Genomic DNA, 19,045 nt, shown 5'->3' on the forward strand with positions numbered 1-19,045 from the left:
GAATAGGGGTGCCCAAGGGATCATCTAGTCCAACCCCACCTGCAGTGCAATTAAAGCACTAATGAAGCAGGGAGATCCGCAAGCACGCACGCTCACTTTCCACCGGCAGAGGAAGGAGGGTGGGCTTGGAGAGAGGGGAACTGGCCTGGAGACCCTTAGAGCCGCTTACCTTCGGGGCAGAGACCCTCCGAGGCTCGGCGTCGCGCCCAGTCTGGAGTCCTCTGGGTGTCCCCCTCCCTGGGATAAGCCACGCCCTTCCTTCCTCCCTTTCCCCCCTCGAGGGTTCTTAGCAATCAGCTGACAGCCGCTCTGAAGGGGCGGGGACTAGTTGCCCGGGCAACGGAAAGCACGCCCGGCGCTCCCGCGCGCGCCCTCGCCAGGCGGGAGGCGCAAAGGCCGCTTGCAAACTAAACGCGGAAGAGGCGCAAAGCTGACGCGCGCTGGCGAAAAAAGGAGATCGCGCGCTGCTGATCAGTTTCTGCGCCCAGTTCAAAGTCCTGATTTTTGACCCATAAAGGCTTGAACCAGTGCAATAGATAGAACGAGTGGGTTTTTTGCCCAGGGTGAGGCCTCCAGAGAGGCGCCACTGAGGCTCCCAACGTGTGTGTGTGTGTGTGTGTGTGTGTGTGTGTGTGTGTGTGTGTAGGTGAATGCCCTGCCAAACTGGGTCTTTGACCTGGGAGAAATAAGGCCTAGTTTTGCCTCTGCTTAAACAGCTCAGGTCCACACTTCCTCAAGAACCGCCTCTCCTCATATGAACTGACCCGGTGTTTATTCGAATGCCCCCTCCACAAGAAGCCTGGAGGGTGGCAACAGGAGAAATGGCCTTTTCTGTGGTGGCTCCCTGGCTTGCCTGGCACCTTCACTACATATCTTTAGGTGCCGGGCAATAACTTTCCTCTGTAACCAGGCCTTTGGCATTTAACTATCTGGGGGCCTCACTAAGTGAGTGCCTGGAGGCGGTTGGAGGATGGATGGCGGCTAACAGATTGAGGTTGAATCCTTACAAGACAGAAGTACTGTTTTTGGGGGACGGGGCGGGAGCGTGTGGGGGACTCCCTGGTCCAGAATGGGGTAACTGTGCCCCTGAAGGACCAGGTGTGCAGCCTGGGAGTCATTTTGGACTCACAGCTGTCCATGGAGGCGCAAGTTAATTCTGTGTCCAGGGCGGCTGACTACCAGCTCCACCTGGTACGCAGGCTGAGACCCTATCTGCCTGCAGACTGTCTTGCCAGAGTGGTGCATGCTCTAGTTATCTCCCACTTGGACTACTGCAATGCGCTCTACGTGGGGCTACCTTTGAAGGTGACCCGGAAACTGCAATTAATCCAGAATGCTAGACTGGTGACTGGGAGTGGCCTTCGAGACCACATAGCACCGGTCCTGAGAGATCTGCATTGGCTCCCAGTACGTTTCCGAGCACAATTCAAAGTGTTGGTGCTGACCTTTAAAGCCCTAAACTGCCTCGGTCCTGTATACCTGAAGGCGCGTCTCCACTCCCATCGTTCAGCCCAGACACTGAGATCCAGCACCGAGGGCCTTCTGGCAGTTCCCTCATTGCGAGAAGTAAGGTTACAGGGAACCAGACAGAGGGCCTTCTCGGTAGTGGCGCCCGCCCTGTGGAATGCCCTCCCTTCAGATGTGAAGGAAATAGGCAGCTATCTTCTCTTTAAATGACATCTGAAGGCAGCCCTGTTTAGGGAAGTTTTTAATGTTTAATGCTGTATTGTTTTTAACACTTGATTGGAAGCCACCCAGAGTGGGTGGGGTATAAATAATAAACTATTATTATTATTATTATTATTATTATTATTATTATTATTATTATTATTAAACTTGGGGGTATTTTGTTTGTTTGTTATTATGTTGTGTATTTTTGTGTTTTTATACTGTGATCCCCGAGTGAAGAGCAGTGTAGAAATTAAATGTATGTATGTTCTGGAGGGAAAGGATTGTGGGCTGTACTGTAATGTTAACAATCCTGCTCCTGAATTCTAAAGTGTACTGAAGAGGCAGGAGGCGGCCCTTATTCAGTGGGAATGGGAAGTCACACTCTGCACGTGCTCAGAGGTACTTCTGTTTCGAGGACTCAGTGGTGCTGTTACTGAAAATGGGACTCCTATGCGGAGTCCTGGAGAGCACTTTTCGCAACTGAAGTTCTGGGAAGGCAAGACAGCGAGAAAGCCTGCCTGTGATGAGGAGGTGGAGGCACATGGCTTGTGAAACTAAACAAAACTCAGGTTCAGGGAAGAGTTGCTTGAGGAAGGGTCTCAGGAGGAGTATGTTCGTCTTTAATAACAACTATGCTCCCATCACCTCCTGGCAAATAGAAGGGGAAGAAATGGAGGCATTGAGAGATTTTACTTTCTTGGGCTCAATAATAATAATAATAATAATAATAATAATAATAATAATAATAATTTATTATTTATACCCCGCCCATCTGGCTGGGCCTCCCCAGCCACTCTGGGTGGCTTCCATAAAAACCAAAAATACAGTAAAATATCACACGTTAAAAACTTCCCTGAACAGGGCTGCCTTAAGATGTCTTCTGAATGTCAGGTAGTTGTTTATTGCTTTGACATCTGCTGGAAGGGCGTTCCACAGGGCGGGCGCCACTACCGAGAAGGCCCTCTGCCTGGTTCCCTGTAGCTTTGCTTCTCGCAATGAGGGAACCGCCAGAAGGCCCTCAGCGCTGGATCTCAGCGTCCGGGCAGAATGATGGGCGTGGAGACGCTCCTTCAGGTATACTGGACCAAGGCCGTTTAGGGCTTTAAAGGTCAGCACCAAAACTCCATGATCACTGCAGATGGTGACAGCAGCCATGAAATTAAAAGACGCCTGCTTCTTGGGAGAAAAGCAAAGACAAACCTAGACAGCATCTTAAAAACTAGAGACATCACCTTGCCAACAAAGGTCCGTATAGTAAAAGCTATGGTTTTCCCTGTAGTGATGTATGGAAGTGAGAGCTGGACCATAAAGAAGGCTGATCGCCGAAGAATTGATGCTTTTGAATTCTGGTGCTGGAGGAGACTCTTGAGAGTCCCATGGACTGCAAGAAGATCAAACCTATCCATTCTGAAGGAAATCAGCCCTGAGTCCTCACTGGAAGGACAGATCGTGAAGCTGAGGCTCCAATACTTTGGCCACCTCATGAGAAGAGAAGACTCCCTGGAAAAGACCCTGATGTTGGGAAAGATGGAGGGCACAAGGAGAAGGGGATGACAGAGGACGAGATGGTTGGACAGTGTTCTCGAAGCTACCAGCATGAGTTTGACCAAACTGCGGGAGGCAGTGGAAGACAGGAGTGCCTGGTGTGCTCTGGTCCATTGGGTCACGAAGAGTCAGACACGACTAAACAACTAAACATCAACAACATGCTTTTTAATTCCAAATTGTTTATTCTGGCCCCCCCCCCAAAAAAAAGCATAAGTCCGAAATGTTGAAAGATCGAACTTGAACTTGTTTGCCCAAAAGCAAAACCAGGGAAATGGCTTGTCGTGACATCAGACTTCCTCTGCTCTGGGTAAATTCTAAACATTCAGCTAACCTTTTGAAGAGGGCAGTCCTATGCAGCTTTACTCATAAATGCATAAAAGCCGCTTCCCTCTTGTGATCTCTAGCAACTGGTATTAAAAGCACACTGCCAGTAATCATGGATAGCCTTAGCCTCTGTGAATTTGTCTAATCCTCTTTTAAAGGCAGGGACGCGGGTGGCACTGTGGGTTAAACCACAGAGCCTAGGGCTCGCCGATTGGAGGTCGGCAGTTCGAATCCCCGCGACGGGGTGAGCTCCCGTTGCTCGGTCCCTGCTCCTGCCAACGTAGCAGTTCGAAAGCACATCAAAGTGCAAGTAGATAAATAGGTACCACTCCGGTGCGCTGCTCTGGTTCGCCAGAAGCAGCTTAGTCATGCTGGCCACATGACCTGGAAGCTGTACGCCGGCTCCCTCGGCCAGTAAAGCGAGATGAGCGCTGCAACCCGAGAGTCGGCCACAACTGGACCTAATGGTCAAGGGTCCCTTTACCTTTACCTTTTAAAGCCATCTCTTGTTATTTATTTTATTTCCTAAGATTTATATATCATTTTGTAGATGATGGATTTTTCAGAGCTAGCCAACCTAACCGGAAGAGTCTGCGACCAGAAGGAGGAGGAGTATCAGGAAGATTGGAATAAATTTAATGATTATCTAGTTAAATTTGTTAAGTTAAATTAACTGAAAATAGCTTGCAGATACTTAATTGGCTTAGGATTTTATTTAAGTGATGAATTAATATGCTTAATTCCATAAGGTGAAGATTTAAGGATGTTAATGTTTAAGTTAAATTTCATAAGAATTGGGATTTGGAAAACCGTTAAAAGGGCATGCAATGAAATTCAGCCAAGGGGAAGCGAGGAAGTCACTTAACAAAGTTAATAAGTGTAATTTTCAACAAGGCTATGATTTATGTTTGTCGTGTGTGTGTGTGTTTATAATATTGTGAAAACTAATTTAAAAAATTTAAGAAAAAAAGATTTATATATCATTTGTGGGGGGGACGGAGTTCTACCTATGTCTCCCCCCACTTTTTACTATCTCCCCCACCCACACTTTTGCAGGTCAGGAATACACAACTCCATAGGCTGAAGAAATCTTATCATTCCTTCTCTCTTTAAAAATGGCTGGTTTATCAGCAGGTCTTAGCAGGCGGGTGGGGGAAGCTGGGCTAACCAGCCTGGAGTGATTTTACAGGAAATATTCCACAGAAAAGGCGAGGCAGCACAGAAGGACACCTTACCAAGTGGTCACAAGCCCATTTTGGCAGTTATCCCTTGTTAAGTGGTTTTATTCAGCCAGTCACAGGGAAGGGTGTTGTTGCAGGAGAGACTCTGAGGGAAAGAACAGGGAGAGCAGGAGCAGCGTGCCAGAGGAAATTCAGAGAATAGCTGGCAAGAGAGGACAGCCACGCCCCAGGAGGAGAAGGAGTCTACATAGGGAGAAAAAGGAGGAAGTGTACATTCCAGTAATCCAGGAATTATGTATGCATGGATATCTGCAATATTTTGGGAGAGGGGTGGTAAAACACTCAAAGTAAGGAGCAAGCAAATTCCTCACCAGAATATGAGGAAGGGGCAATGATGTCAAATGTTACTTCTACTACTGTAATTCCCCCCCATACCCCCAAACTCTGGAGAAAAAAACACATTTACACAGTTCTCAGAAGTCTGGATTTGGCAGCCCTGACGTTTTAGCAGAACCCCAAATCAGAAAAGAAACAATTAAACTCTCGTTTCAAAATCATTTTCCTCCCCACGTTAGTGTTGGTCGCAGATTAGTCAATCGCCAGAGAAACGAGAACATGGAAACAGTTTCCTTGTTGGCCAACATAATAATTATGTTATTCCCCGGAGGTTCCGAGGACACTCTGAGTTTGGGATGACTCCTCCTCTCTTGCAGGTCCCCAGGAACAGAAATTCATGGGGGGGGGGTGTTTCCAGCCACAGGCAGCGAGCTGCATCCTTGCTATCTCCTCTTGTCATGTTGAAAGGCTGCAGAGTTTTGCCCTTTGTACAGCAGACTCTTAAGGATAGTAGCAGCCTGCAGTCAAGCAGAAAACGGGGAGACGGGGGGGGGTGCAACCCCCACCTCCTGTCCTGCACATGCATAAAAGGGGAATAGGCTGCCTCGATTCGAGAGAGAGGCAATGGAACTTCTGATGCGCATCTTTGGTTGGTGTACAAATGCTGCACATAAACCTTACTGCAGTGGTACCTCTGGTTACGTACTTCATTCGTTCCGGAGGTCCGTTCTTAACCTGAAACTGTTCTTAACCTGAAGCATCACTTTAGCTAATGGGGCCTCCCGCTGCCGCCGCACGATTTCTGTTCTCATCCTGAAGCAAAGTTCTTAAGCCGAGGTACTATTTCTGGGTTAGCGGAGTCTGTAACCTGAAGCGTATGTAACCCGAGGTACCGCTGTAGTCTAATTGCAGAGGAAATTGGTATGGAGGCAGGCAGGAAGTTGTGAGCAGGGCGCTGCCTCCAGACGGGACTGGCAAGAGAGATGGTGGATAGATTGGAGCTGCTTCTACTTGCCTGCTCGGCCCTGTCCCTTTTACTTACTCTGGTTAGGGTCCCAAAAATAGACTGGGACAGTGCTTGTATTTCGATGGTGATCCCCAGACCTGCTGCTCCCAGTGTCCCTCCAAATGGAAAGGTGTCCTCCTAAGTCTGTAGATCAAGTGGTACATGGTGTGGAAGATGCATGTTCAGGAGCTCCTCCGGCCTTTTAATCAATAAAGGTAAAGGTACCCCTGGCCGTTAGGTCCAGTAGCGGACGACTCTGGGGTTGCACGCTCATCTCGCTGTATAGGCCAAGGGAGCCGGCGTATGTCCGCAGACAGCTTCCGGGTCATGTGGCCAGCATGACTAAGCCACTTCTGGCCAACCAGAGCAGTGCACAGAAACGCCGTTTACCTTCCCGCCGGAGCGGTACCTATTTATCTACTTGCACTTTGATGTGCTTTCGAACTGCTAGTTGGGCAGGAGCTGGGATCGAGCAACGGGAGCTCACCCCGTCGCGGGGATTCAAACTGCCGACCTTCTAAACTGCAAGCCCTAGGCTCTGGTTTAGACCACAGGGCCACCCACCTTCCTTAAAGGTAAATAGTCCCTACTTTGAAGGCCAAGGAAGCTGCCAGGGGAAGGGTGGAACAAACCTTCCTTCGCCCAGTTTCCCTGATCTAAATCCCACCACGAAGCTCCTCAGAACAAACAATCATTTTCCAGAGCAAGGATCTTGGAGCAGAACAGATCTCCAAGATAAGTCACAGGACATGGGGAGGGGGCGGGAGGGAGGGAACACACACACCACACCACGTCTATGTTTTAAATTATTGCACATTCATTGTATATATTACATGTATAAAATATTCAGAATGGTCCTTTCGAAAGTATATACAGGTCAGCTCAATTCAACTGAGGAGCAGCTCCACTAAACATAAAGCAGCAAATGGGAAGAGAGGAACTTCAAATTCACCAAGTTCCCCTTTGTATTATTTTTTTTTAAGAGATACCATAGGGGCTTTCTAGATGATGTCATTTTTCATTTTTGTTTCGAGGGTGTGAAATAAAAACGCAAGCTGCAGCTCGGGTGTCACATGGGATTCAGACCTATTCCCCGCCCCCCACCGTGATGCTGTTAACTGTCGCTATACTAAATTTCCCCTGTCCTTATTTTGCCGCGGTTGAGTGCGATTCTTCCCAAAGTGACGGTGTCACTCGAAATCACGAGTGCTGTGTGTGGCGTGCCGTTGCGCAAGCGGGTATCCAACCGTGCCTGAGATATCATAGGTAAGAAATGACACATTTCTCCCCATGTGCACCATTCTGTAAACATACAAAAATGTTTTATCCTTGATTTTAAGAACCAGTGGGTGGGGGAACCTGTTGCCCTCTGGGTGCCGCTGGACTCCAGTTCCCCTGGGCCATGGGTCAGTCAGGCTGGAGTGGGAGGGGAGTGCAATCCAACAGCATCTGCAAGCTCTGCATCTTTGCTTTGGGCAGTAGGTACTTCCCCACTATGACACATAAGCACAGACTCATCCTTGCAGCCCTTTAAATATTGTTTTCACATGGCAAACCTCAAGTCTAACTCCTCATTCCACAGCAACAGCTTGCTGTGTTTTTCGTTTTCTTGTTCCTTTTTCAATTTCCACAGTGTCTCCATCTCCGCTCCCTATAGCACACGCGTTTCCCAACGCCAAAGCAGCGATCCCGGCCTCATCCATTGCGTAGGACAGGATATCACACTCCAGCTAGCATGGGGTGTCAGGTTAACAGGAGCAGGGGGGCCGGGATGCAACTGGAATAATTCGGTGGGGTTTATGCACTTTGGTCTTGTCTCGAGATAGTATGTCGTAAGAAAGTGAAGCTGTTCTGCCTGGTACTTTCATTTACTCGTTCAAAAGAGGAGCGCGAGGAAGTAGCAAAAAATGCTCCCAAAATCTTGCTTTTATGAATCAAGGCCAATTCATCTGTTACAAGAACAGTGGTGTTAAAACTCTCGTGTGGCTCCTTTTCATGGCATTCCAATGATGTTACAAAGAGGATCTTGGAGGAAGGAGCAATAACATAACTGCAGACACATGCCAGATATTTAAAAGCACATTCGACACACATTTAAAGCACATGAGTCCCCACGAAAGAATCCTGGGAACTATAGTTTCACCCTTACAGAGCTACAGTTCCCAGCAACCTTAACAACTGCACTTCGCGGAAAGCTATGTGCTTTCAACGTTTGTTGAATATGCTTTAAATGTGTGGCACAGATTGACCAGAATCTCACAGCTCTTACAATGTAAGAAATCAGCCGTGTGTTTCAGGCAAAGGTTCTGTGAACCAGCTTCTGGGAAGTTTTGAACGCCGTCTAGCTGAGCGCTCCAAAGATTCTAAGGCACACATCTTTGGGACTTTCATCCCACACATAAATCTTTAGAATGTACACAGGGCAAAGTAACATGAGACGCAGACCTGAGAAACCCTGCCTGAATAATCAAGAGTAGTACAAAAGGAGCCTGTGAGAGAACACAGATTTCAGAAACACTGAAATTCCTGAACAAAACACTGCTGAGCATGTTAAAGGCATTTCGGTATGGAGTAAAGCACTAGGTGAACCAAAGTCTTGTCTTGTTCCACAAGGTAAGGGTGCAGAATCTGACCAACTTTTGTGACGGCTTGGAACGCACCAGTTTGTCTCCCTAGGTCTGCAGACTTTCCAGCTCTCTGCTGGGAACAAAACAAGTATCCCAAAGTCCTTACAGTTTTAGAACTGCATTTTCAGGGATGGGGAGCATAGCGAAGAAAACCAGGAGGGCAGTCCCCGTTGAGCTCTTTGGAGGCAACAACCGTTGCTAGCACCTAGAACAGGGAGAGGATGACATCTCTAAGGAAGCTACGCAGAAGATTTGGGTTTCCCAAGACTTCTCCTATGTGGGGCAGCACCACCAGGGCTGTCGACTTGCGCTGCAAAGGATCCTTCCGGTGAGATTTAGTAATGAGGCCCAGAGCTAAAGCGCTGCATCTCTAATCGGAGACACTCTGGACTTGCCCCAGACTTCTTTGATAAGCAATCGGGCACCAACTCAGCTGGGACTTTTTCAAGGAACATAAAATAAAACCTCTTGTAATTATTGCTCACTGCTCTTGCTCGAGTAAACAGAACTGCACTAAGTTGGCAAAAAGCAACAAGTCATGCAACAAATACTTTTGGTCCTGAAGAAATTAAGGCCACGTTAAAAGAGGACTTCTTGGATGAAAGGAGCACGTTTTATAGGGACAGCTCACATCTGATTCCAAGTCCCAGGTTAAAAAGAAAAAAGTCCATGTCTGCTGTGGGTCTGAAATCCAGGTCTCTTCAACCCAGGTACTAAACTGCAGGTGCCAAAAAGGTGCGCTGTGCCACCCAAAATGAAATCTGTCTTACTCTCGTCAAATGGCAACAAGTACCCCACGTACACCTCTTAGTATTGCCGTTTGTCATCCTCTCCCTCCTCTTGCGCGCATTGGAAGGAGAGTCTTTGATCCAAGGATACGGAAATCTTGCTCCATAAAGGCCACTGGTGATACTGGAATGTGGCTATGCCTTCAGAGCAAAATACCCAGGGCACTGTTAGTGTGGCACATAGGCAAAATAAATACAAGAGGTGATTCTTAAGGCAAGTTTCACAACAATATTCTGTCTTTTCTCCCTTTTTTGGTATCGTTGGAAGTCCTGGTAAGCACAGCTCATCCCGGCTCTTGCGAGGAACCGCTTTCCTAGCCGTCCCTTCCCATCATGGCCATGTTCTCCAAATGGGTGTGAACATGTGACATGCTCGGCGTGCTGCTATCCACTTTGAAGCTTTTGGGAGTCCGCCTGGCTTTCAGGAGAACCAGAAAGGTGTCCGTGGAGATGGCCCCAAATTCAGCCGTGAAGGTGCCGTAGAAGACGAGGACGTTTATGATGAACATCCATTCGCAGAGGGCGGCTAGGTGTTGCAGGATGAAACTCTGCTGGATGAAAAATACGCCACATGGGGGTGCTGAAGTCAAGGCAAACAAGCTCTTGGGAAGGATCTCACCAGAAACAGGACAAGGCGGGGCCTAACTGGCTTAGTAAAATTAGTGGTGGTAGGCTCCCATCAGCGGGATCCAGACTCGTCAGCTTGGTAACAGCTGGCTTTGAGTAGCCCACGCAAGTGCAAAACCGGCATATATACACCTGTAACAGCCTCGTCAAACACTTAAGCATCTTAAGGCAAGAAAGACCTATTCAGAATGCTACTCTGAGCAGCTTTACCTGTTTGGGGTGTTTTTTTCCCCTGAACTTCAGCAGACTCACTAATTTTACAGAAAGTGAAGAGTTCAAACAGGGGCCTGCAAGCACCGCCTGTGAAAATCCCCAGCCGTTTAGTGTAGCATTCCTTATGATCTCAGCCTCATAAAACCTTATTTGAACTGAGCTGGCCTCTTGACATCAAGTTTCATCGTACTGTAAAAAGGCAAAAACCGCAGCAGCAACTTTAAATGCCACTATCTGACGTGAAACGTTTTGTTTCCCTTTTGAATGAGCTATACTCTCTTTGCTGTTCAGAATTAGCTGTTTCCCCCAGCTAATGAATTCTCCTTTTGCAGTATCTCTGGCAATATCAGCCCATTAGGAAGACGGCAAGCTGAAAAATGGTCTACCTCACCTCATTTTGCCTGTCTCCCAAGCATCCCATCCCAGGTAAAGTCAGGGGCCGGCACAACCATTAGGCAGTGTCATGGTTGCCTCAGGCTGAAGATGCTAGGGAAGAGGTGGAAGAAGCAGACCCAGCGCCATTCTTCCTGGGCTGCAGAGTTGTTCTCTGTGCCATGAGCCCTGCTCTGCAGCGGCTGAGGACATTGTCCTATCTCTCACATTGAAGTAAGATTCAACTGCCAGTCCAATCGACCTCTTTACATGGGATTGGGAGGGGCGCCATCTTATCCTGAGCCTCAGGCAACAAAATGTCTTGAGCCATTTCTGGGCTAAAGGCTGGGGAATACAAAAACACAGTCCCCATGGCGTGGGGGCGTGGAGATCACACACTAACTCAAATAAACATGAAAACAACAACAACTTTTTAAAAAATGCAAGGCCCTAAACACCACTCTTGTTATTTGTTGGAATTGTCACCCATCACACCTCAAAAGGCTTTGGATGTATATTAACACCCTTGCTTCTTTTCTTCTTTTTTTTACCCGTCTCAAGCCCTGGGAAAATCCAGTGCCCTCACATCACATTCATTCCCTCCTCTCGCCCCGGCAACCTACAAGTTAATTATTCGTGGATAGTTTAGAGAGGTGCTGAACTGGAACAACCTAGAACCTGCTACTACACATTTACAGGGAAAGATGTGCCACGTCAAGTGTATTTAGCTACTTATTCCCCACTTTTTAAATATCTACAGCAGGCACCCCCCCCAAACTCGGCCCTCCAGATGTTTTGGGACTACAACTCCCATCATCCCTAGCTAACAGGACCAGAAATAGACTGGAAAGAGAAGTTGCTGAATTGCAACTTATTACCAAACTTAAAACCATGGAGAGACCTGACTAGAGACATTGGATTCTTCTCTCATTATACATGATAAAGCTTTTTAGCCATCTCACCCCTTGCTTTTTCCTGTGAGACCAATTGCAGTTGTTAACAGTCATCAACAGGTTTACCTGTTTACACCCATTACCACCACCCTTCTGAGTAATACCCCTCCCCACCCACTCACTATATACAGTGGTACCTCGGGTTAAGTACTTAATTTGTTCTGGAGGTCCATACTTAACCTGAAACTGTTCTTAACCTGAAGCACCACTTTAGCTAATGGGGCCTCCTGCTGCCGCCGCGCCACCGAAACACAATTTCTGTTCTCATCCTGAAGCAAAGTTCTTAACCTGAAGCACTAACCTATTTCTGGGTTAGTGGAGTCTGTAACCTGAAGCGTATGTAACCTGAAGCATATGTAACCCGAGGTACCACTGTATAAGGGTCTGGTGACTTCTGTTTCAGTGTATCTGAAGAAGTGTGCATTCACACAAAAGCGCATAACAATAACAAAGTTAGTTGGTCTCTAAGGTGCTACTGAAGGAATTTGTTTCAACTACGGCAGACCAACACGGCTACCTACCTGTAACTAGGACCAGTGGTCAGGGATGATGGGAATTGTAGTCCCAAAACATCTGGAGGGCCGAGTTTGGGGGTGCCTGATCTAGGGATGATGGGAATTGTAGTCCCAAAACATCTGGAGGGCCGAGTTTGGGGGTGCCTGATCTAGAGTGTCAGGCTTCGTGCCCAACTAAATGTGGCACATTTGTTGCCTCAGAGGCAACATAAAGGTAAAGGGTAAAGGGGACCTGACCATTAGGTCCAGTCGTGACCGACTCTGGGGTTGCAGCGCTCATCTAGCTTTATTGGCCGAGGGAGCCGGCGTACAGCTTCCGGGTCATGTGGTCAGCACGACTAAGCCGCTTCTGGCAAACCAGAGCAGTGCACAGAAACACCGTTTACCTTCCTGCCGGAGCAGTACCTTTTTATCTACTTGCACTTTGATGTGCTTTCGAACTGCTAGGTTGGCAGGAGCAGGGACCGAGCAACGGGAGCTCACCCCGTCGCGGGGATTCGAACCGCCGACCTTCTGATCAGCAAGTTCTAGGCTCTGTGGTTTAATCCACAGTGCCACCCGCGTCCCATAGGTCATGGTTATTAAATATATTTTTATATATCCCAAAGAGAGAGCATGTCCCATGTCTGCAAAACAGCTAACTATACACACCTTGGCCAGTGTTTTAAAGCACACCTTGGCCAGTGTTTTAAAGCAGGCAACACACTGCCCTCAGTGCAAACTGGGTTTTGGACATCTTTCTGTACTAAGACAAGACTGAAGCTTCATCACAGGAAACCTTTACATTATAGTGAATGTTCATGGAGTACCTTCAGTCAGCATTTTTAAATACCTTTTCACAGCAGTGATACTTTTATTCTGAGTGCAAGTGCTTTTGACTGCTCCCTCCATTATCCTTCACATCAGATATCGCAGCATCCGCCTATCATAGAATATTAGGATGTATATTGATTATCAGTTATAAATCCAATGGCAGTGAGGATGGGGGGGGGGTAGTGGGGGACTTCAGCCACACAGAAAGCCACTCCTCTGTAGCATTTGACAATGTAAGTGTTATTGGCCTCACAGCCAGAACGAAGTGTGGAAGTTAAAACTCACATAGGCTGCTTGATTCCACACCTTGACTAGTTCCCCAACAATCATGTGGACGGTTCCCCAACAGTCGGCCAAAACAACCGCTATTGATAGGGTTCTCATCTCTGGAGAGAAAAGATCCCTTTTTAGGGAGACTTTTTCTTTTGGCAAAATGTGGCTGCAAGTTGGAAATCCGAGGAGGAAAAAGGCTTCTTAACTTCCACACTGTAGGCTCTTTTCCAGTGACAAATGCCCCCCCCCGCCATTTATCCCTTGGCCAGGGGAAACAATGAGATGCACATTGGCTTTCTCCAGTGGTACTAAAAGCGGCTAGGATGCAGTTTTCCAGCTGCAAAACAGCCCAAGAAGAAAATATTAAGAAGCCCCTCCGCACCAGCCCCTTTCAAATTGCTCTCTTGTCAGCTGGTGTTCTGCGAAAACAATAACAACCCCTAAAAAGCAGCAATGAACTCTGCTAACATGTGATTTCACCTTCTGAGGAAAGGAGGACTTCTAATGCATCTTCCCATACAACCCCCCCCACCCCACCCCCGGGGTAGGATGCCTTCTGTCTTGAGCAACCCTGATAAAACCTCATTTCGCCTTTGTTTATTTAAATCTCCCAAGGCAGGCACCTTGTAACTTTCCAGGGAGGTTTAGGGTAATATTTAGCCCAAACCTCTTGCTCTCTGCACATTCCATCTACTGCTCCTTGTCCTTTCCTCAGAAATGCCACAAGTCCAGGACTTCCTGGCCCCTCTTTCTTCTCCCAGCCAACCAATTCCTCCCCCCTGTGATAGGAATTTTATGGTCTTAGATATATGGCAATGTTCATAACCACACGTACATAGATCAGCACAGGAAAGCCAACCTGGAACCATTTTGATTTCTAAACTGAGCAAATGTTTCTCTGCATGGTCAAAATGGAAAAGCCTCCCCATTGTCTCTTCCTTCACAAATCCTGTCTTAATCTGTGTTTGAATAAGGGTGTGAGCCTTATCATTACAAAAGACTGCCCAGGCTCCCCAAGAAATCCAATCAAGTAACCTGCCAGACAGGAAATAAACAAAGCGACAGGAGAAAACAACATGCAAATGTTCTGTTTTAGACAGCCTTATCTGAGGGTTGGTCTTAGGTTACACCCCTTCTGTGATGAATGCATAATGTTTCTGGGGGTGGTCTTGATCTAGAGGATGGGAATTTCAAAAGTCTTTATAAGCCCTTGCACACCATTTTTGGGGGTCCTCCTCCTTTCCTGCGTGTGAGGGGAGTACCCTGTTGCAACAGATCAATAAAGATCAAGCTTACTAGCTGCTTTGCTTCTCAATATTCTCTGGTTGGCCTCTGTTATTTTCTCCTACCAATGGGCAACCTATGTAAGGACTCTATATGGGCTCTTGGATACCCCATAAGGGAAAAGGGCATATTTTTATTTATAACACCCCGCCCCGCCGACCCCTATAGCAGGCACTATGAAGTTTCACGCTGCAAGGAGCTGGAGTGTGGAGTGTGGACTCCAGAAGGAACCTATTATTAGGTCCATCGCAGAACTGCCCACCCTTTCCAGCATGAGTATTCCAGGGCCCAACTGGAAGAGTCGCTGGAGGTTCATGGCAGTTTCTTTCACCCATTTAAAGGTAAAGGTAAAGGGACCCCTGACCATTAGGTCCAGTCATGGCCAACTTGGGGGTTGCAGCGCTCATCTCACTTTATTGGCCGAGGGAGCGGGCATACAGCTTCTGGGTCACGTGGCCAGCATGACTAAGCCGCTTCTGGCAAACCAGAGCAGCACATGGAAACGCCGTTTACCTTCCCGCTGGAGTGGTACCTATTTATCTACTTGCACTTTGATGTGCTTTCAAAGTGCTAGGTTGACAGGAGCAGGGACCGAGCAACGGGAGCTCACCCCGTCACGGGGATTCGAACCGCCGACCTTCTGATCAGCAAGTCCTAGGCTCTGTGGTTTAACCCACAGCGCCACCCGCGTCCCATTTACATTTCTTAAAAATTCAACCACAGCACCTCCTCAATTGCACAAGGACCTCAGCAGTAGAGGTGGCGTGGGGCAGGATATCAGCTGTTCATTCTGCTCCATTTTCTCGATGTGACTCTGACCCCTGCAATTTAGGGGAAGCGCATGGCTCTTCCCAAAGAGATGTAGCTGTGAGTCAACGTTTACATGATTTAATACGCAGTCTGGCCCTTCTGTTTCCACAACCCAAATGCATTAAGGGCCCTATTTATAGCCAGGCAGACCTCTCTGCAGTCTCTGCCTCGGCTCGCCTGGCCAAACTCTAATTCAATCTGATCCATCACTCCTGTTTGCCTCTGGATACATCTACTCCACACACCCCTCCCAAAAAAACCAACAACCACGTTGCTGCAGAAAGGATACTGAAGATGAGGGTGATGAAAGCCAGGGCTGCCAGGATGCTGCGCAGATGCCCAGTCCAGTAATGTCCTCTGGATTTTGCCATGCGGTACGTCAGGATGGACTGAAGGAATATGAAAAGCATGCTGGTAGGGAACGCCACACCTGCCCCGATGTAGTGCAGAACTTTAGCATGGTCCACCTAGGAGAAAGAAGCAGTGCCTGATTAGGAATCCAAAACACGCAGTCACAGAACAGTAGGGACCCCGATGGTCATCTAACCCATGGGTAGGCAAACTAAGGCCCGGGGGCCGGATCCGGCCCAATCGCCTTCTAAATCAGGCCCGTGCACGGTCCGGGAATCAGCGTGTTTTTACATGAGTAGAACGTGCCTTTTTATTTAAAATGCATCTCTGGGTTATTTGTGGGGCATAGGAATTTGTTCATTATTTTTTTCCAAAATATAGTCCGGCCCCCCCACAAGGGCTGAGGGACAGTGGACCAGCCCCCTGCTGAAAAAGTGTGCTGACCCTTGATTCTAACCCAACCCTCTGTAATGCAGGAATCTGTCAGCCCAATGTGGGGCTCGAACCCACGACCTAAGATTGAGAGTCTCATGCTCTACCAATGGAGCTATCCCAGCAGTACACAACCAATTAGGTTGCCCAGTCTACACGTGCAGGAGAATGAGAATGTTTCTCTGATTCCATTTTTCGCAGCCAGTTGCTACAGAGAGCTTGTTGCCAGGATGATTTGCAGGGGTCGGGCCTTGGCAGACCCAGCTCCTTCGGCTTTGAACAGACATCCCTCCGCGCCCATTAAGAATAGTCAGAGGCAGGAAGAGAAAGCCAGACACTGCAATAAAGCATCAGCTGCTCAGGCAGCCCCGTCCTCCCTCTCCTCTCTTCACAGAGACACAGCAAACATCCAAAGCACGACTGCCAAACGAAGGGAAAGCAAACACAAGGACACAGTTAATATGCCTGGCTCCTCTGGGTGCAGCAGGTTCCCATTGCCCCCAAGTCAGCTACCAGGCCTCTCAGCAACTAACAAAAGGAAAAGAAAGTGCTTGGCCAGGCTGCTGGAGGAAGCCAAGTGTCACAAAATGCTGGGGAACTTTGAGTGCAAGTATAAGGTAAAGGAAAAGGGACCCCTGACCATTAGGTCCAGTCATGGCCGACTCTGGGTTTGCGGCGCTCATCTCGCTTTATTGGCCGAGGGAGCCGGCGTACAGCTTCCGGGTCATGTGGCCAGCATGACTAAGCCGCTTCTGGCGAACCAGAGCAGCGCACGGAAACGCCGTTTACCTTCCCGCCGGAGTGGTACCTATTGATCTACTTGCACTTTGACGTGCTTTCGAACTGCTAGGTTGGCAGGAGCAGGGACCGAGCAATGGGAGCTCACCCTGTCGCGGGGATTCGAACCGCCGACCTTCTGATTGGCAAGTCCTAGGTTCTGTGGTTTAACTCACAGTGCCACCCGCGTCCTTCTGAGTGCAAATGTAGAAAATGCCTAAAAACACCTACATCATGTTCTAGAGACATCATCTGCAGACATCCAGGGACGTCTAGGGACACTCTTTTAACATTTCGTCTCCCAGTCAATTCCTGCTAGGGATTCTCTATGCCAGGGGCGTAGCGTGGGGGAGGGGCCCTGCTGGGACGATTGCCCCAGGCACATTTTTCTGGGGGGCGTGTGGCTCATGTCGCCCTCTCCGAGCCAGCCCTGTGACACTTTGCAAAGCTCTGGGAGGGCAGCATAAGAAGGCTGCCACGCGCCCTTCGATCACAGCGTTGCCCTTGAGGGGCTGGGGTTGAAGGGCACATGGCTGGTGCATCCTCACACTGCCCTCCCCGGGTCCCAGCCTACTGGGCTGGTGTTGCTCTGGTGGCATCGGCGGCAAGGGCTGGGCTGGCACACGGCAGGCTCTGTTTGCCCTCTGCGTCCTGGGCACCATGAAAACAACCACTGCGGCTGCTCTGTCATCCTAGCTTATTTAGTACAAACCGCTAAAGCAGTCATGGGCATCATTAAACTCTAGGGGGAGTGAGCAGCGGCAGAGACTGGGGTCTATCAAGAACAGCTGATTTTGTGCCAGAAGAGGAACTGCAATTGTGTAAGCCGGGGTGGCCAACTCCCGAGAGACTGCGATCTACTTTCAGAATTAAAATCTGGCAATGATCTCCCCCGTTTTTGGGGGGTTCAGGTCAAATTTGTTGAATTTTTTAGGGAGGAGAAAAGCCCCATTTTTATACATCTACTTTCTTAGGGGGAAAGTTCCATTGGGGGGGGGGGGTTTAAAGGCAAGGGTCAAAGGGAAAAAGTCACTCATAATAATATCGCTTTGAATGAAAACAGCCACAGAGAGAAAGCTCAGTCTTCCCTTCCACTGATCAGACAATAATGGAGGGCGAGGGGACGGGGCAGGAGTCAGTTTCAATGACACTGAGGAAAGGGAGCCAGAGATCGACCCGCGATCTACCGAAACCTCATGGGGATCTACCAGTAGATTACGATCGACCTATTGGACATCCCTGGTGTAAGCCACAGTGTCAAACTAAACCGGAAGAGGGGGCTGTATCTCCGGAGACACTTTGCTTTCTAACAAAGCAACTCCAAATCCCTCTCGCCCCACGTCCAAATATGCTACTAGCTACAGAGAGGGAAAACTTTTGGGTTTGCGTTCTTAAAGCCCACAAATTTCCTCTTCCACAGCTTATCAGAGCTTGAGGAGGGTTTTGAAACTGGGGCCACGGTGCAGGGGCGAAAGGTTAACCCCCCTCTCCTGACTTCAATCCCAAATGCCCTCACATATTTTTCAGGGGGGGACGGGTGTTAGGAGATCCAAACACAAAGCTTCCACTTCATGTCTAGTCTGACCCACAACGGTTTGATTCAGGCCATGTGGTTCAGAGTGAATGGGGCTGTGGCTACCTACAAAAGAGGGAGTTTGGGCAGGGCAGCCCAATGAAAAGTTCCATTCAGCGCCTTGCAGCGGTGAAAAAGGCAAATGCAATATGAGGAATTATGAGAAAAGGAACTAAAAATATAGTAGCAAATATAGCCAGGCTGCTAAATAAATTTACAAGACACCTGCATCCAAATAATTGGTTGGCGGGTTTAAATATATGTGACACTCAGCTTCCCACACTGCTCCTTGACCTTTATTGCACCCTTAAAATTGCCAGGTCACAATGCGGCAGTGAGAGAAAATGCCACAGGTGGAAGAATTCTCCTTTTCCATGACTATTAAAAGCAGAGGAACTCTGCCAGTGTCTGACACTAGAGTTAACCATGCTACGATGGCTTCCTTCTCCACGGATCCTAGTGTCAATAATGACACTCCTATCCCTAGGCTCAACACTAGTGAAGTTTTGCCACATATATGTGGAGTTTGCAGCCAAACCACAAATGCATGTTTTGCTAGACAAGCACGGGG

The 19,045-nt window shown here is 48.4% G+C and overlaps 2 protein-coding genes across 3 annotated transcripts in view; both read right to left on the reverse strand.

Moving 5' to 3' along the window:
• NFKB2 (nuclear factor kappa B subunit 2) overlaps nt 1-275 on the reverse strand; it is a 41,891-nt gene extending 41,616 nt beyond the window's left edge. Inside the window, exon 1 of the mRNA XM_053387966.1 lies at nt 170-275. The gene's annotated coding sequence lies outside the window, so the exon portion shown is untranslated. The remainder of the gene's footprint in view (nt 1-169) is intronic.
• Nucleotides 276-6,861: 6,586 nt separating this feature from the next.
• LOC128413680 (transmembrane protein 150A-like) overlaps nt 6,862-19,045 on the reverse strand; it is a 52,699-nt gene continuing 40,515 nt past the window's right edge. For both annotated transcript variants that reach the window (XM_053387980.1, XM_053387979.1), the window contains 2 exons: nt 15,629-15,808; nt 6,862-10,050 (listed from right to left, as the gene is read on the reverse strand). In XM_053387980.1, the coding sequence (XP_053243955.1) occupies nt 9,796-10,050; nt 15,629-15,808 (435 nt within the window). In that variant the 3' untranslated portion in view covers nt 6,862-9,795. The remainder of the gene's footprint in view (nt 10,051-15,628; nt 15,809-19,045) is intronic.

Source organism: Podarcis raffonei, chromosome 5, assembly GCF_027172205.1.
Source record: "Podarcis raffonei isolate rPodRaf1 chromosome 5, rPodRaf1.pri, whole genome shotgun sequence".
Classification (NCBI taxonomy): Eukaryota; Metazoa; Chordata; class Lepidosauria; order Squamata; family Lacertidae; genus Podarcis; species Podarcis raffonei.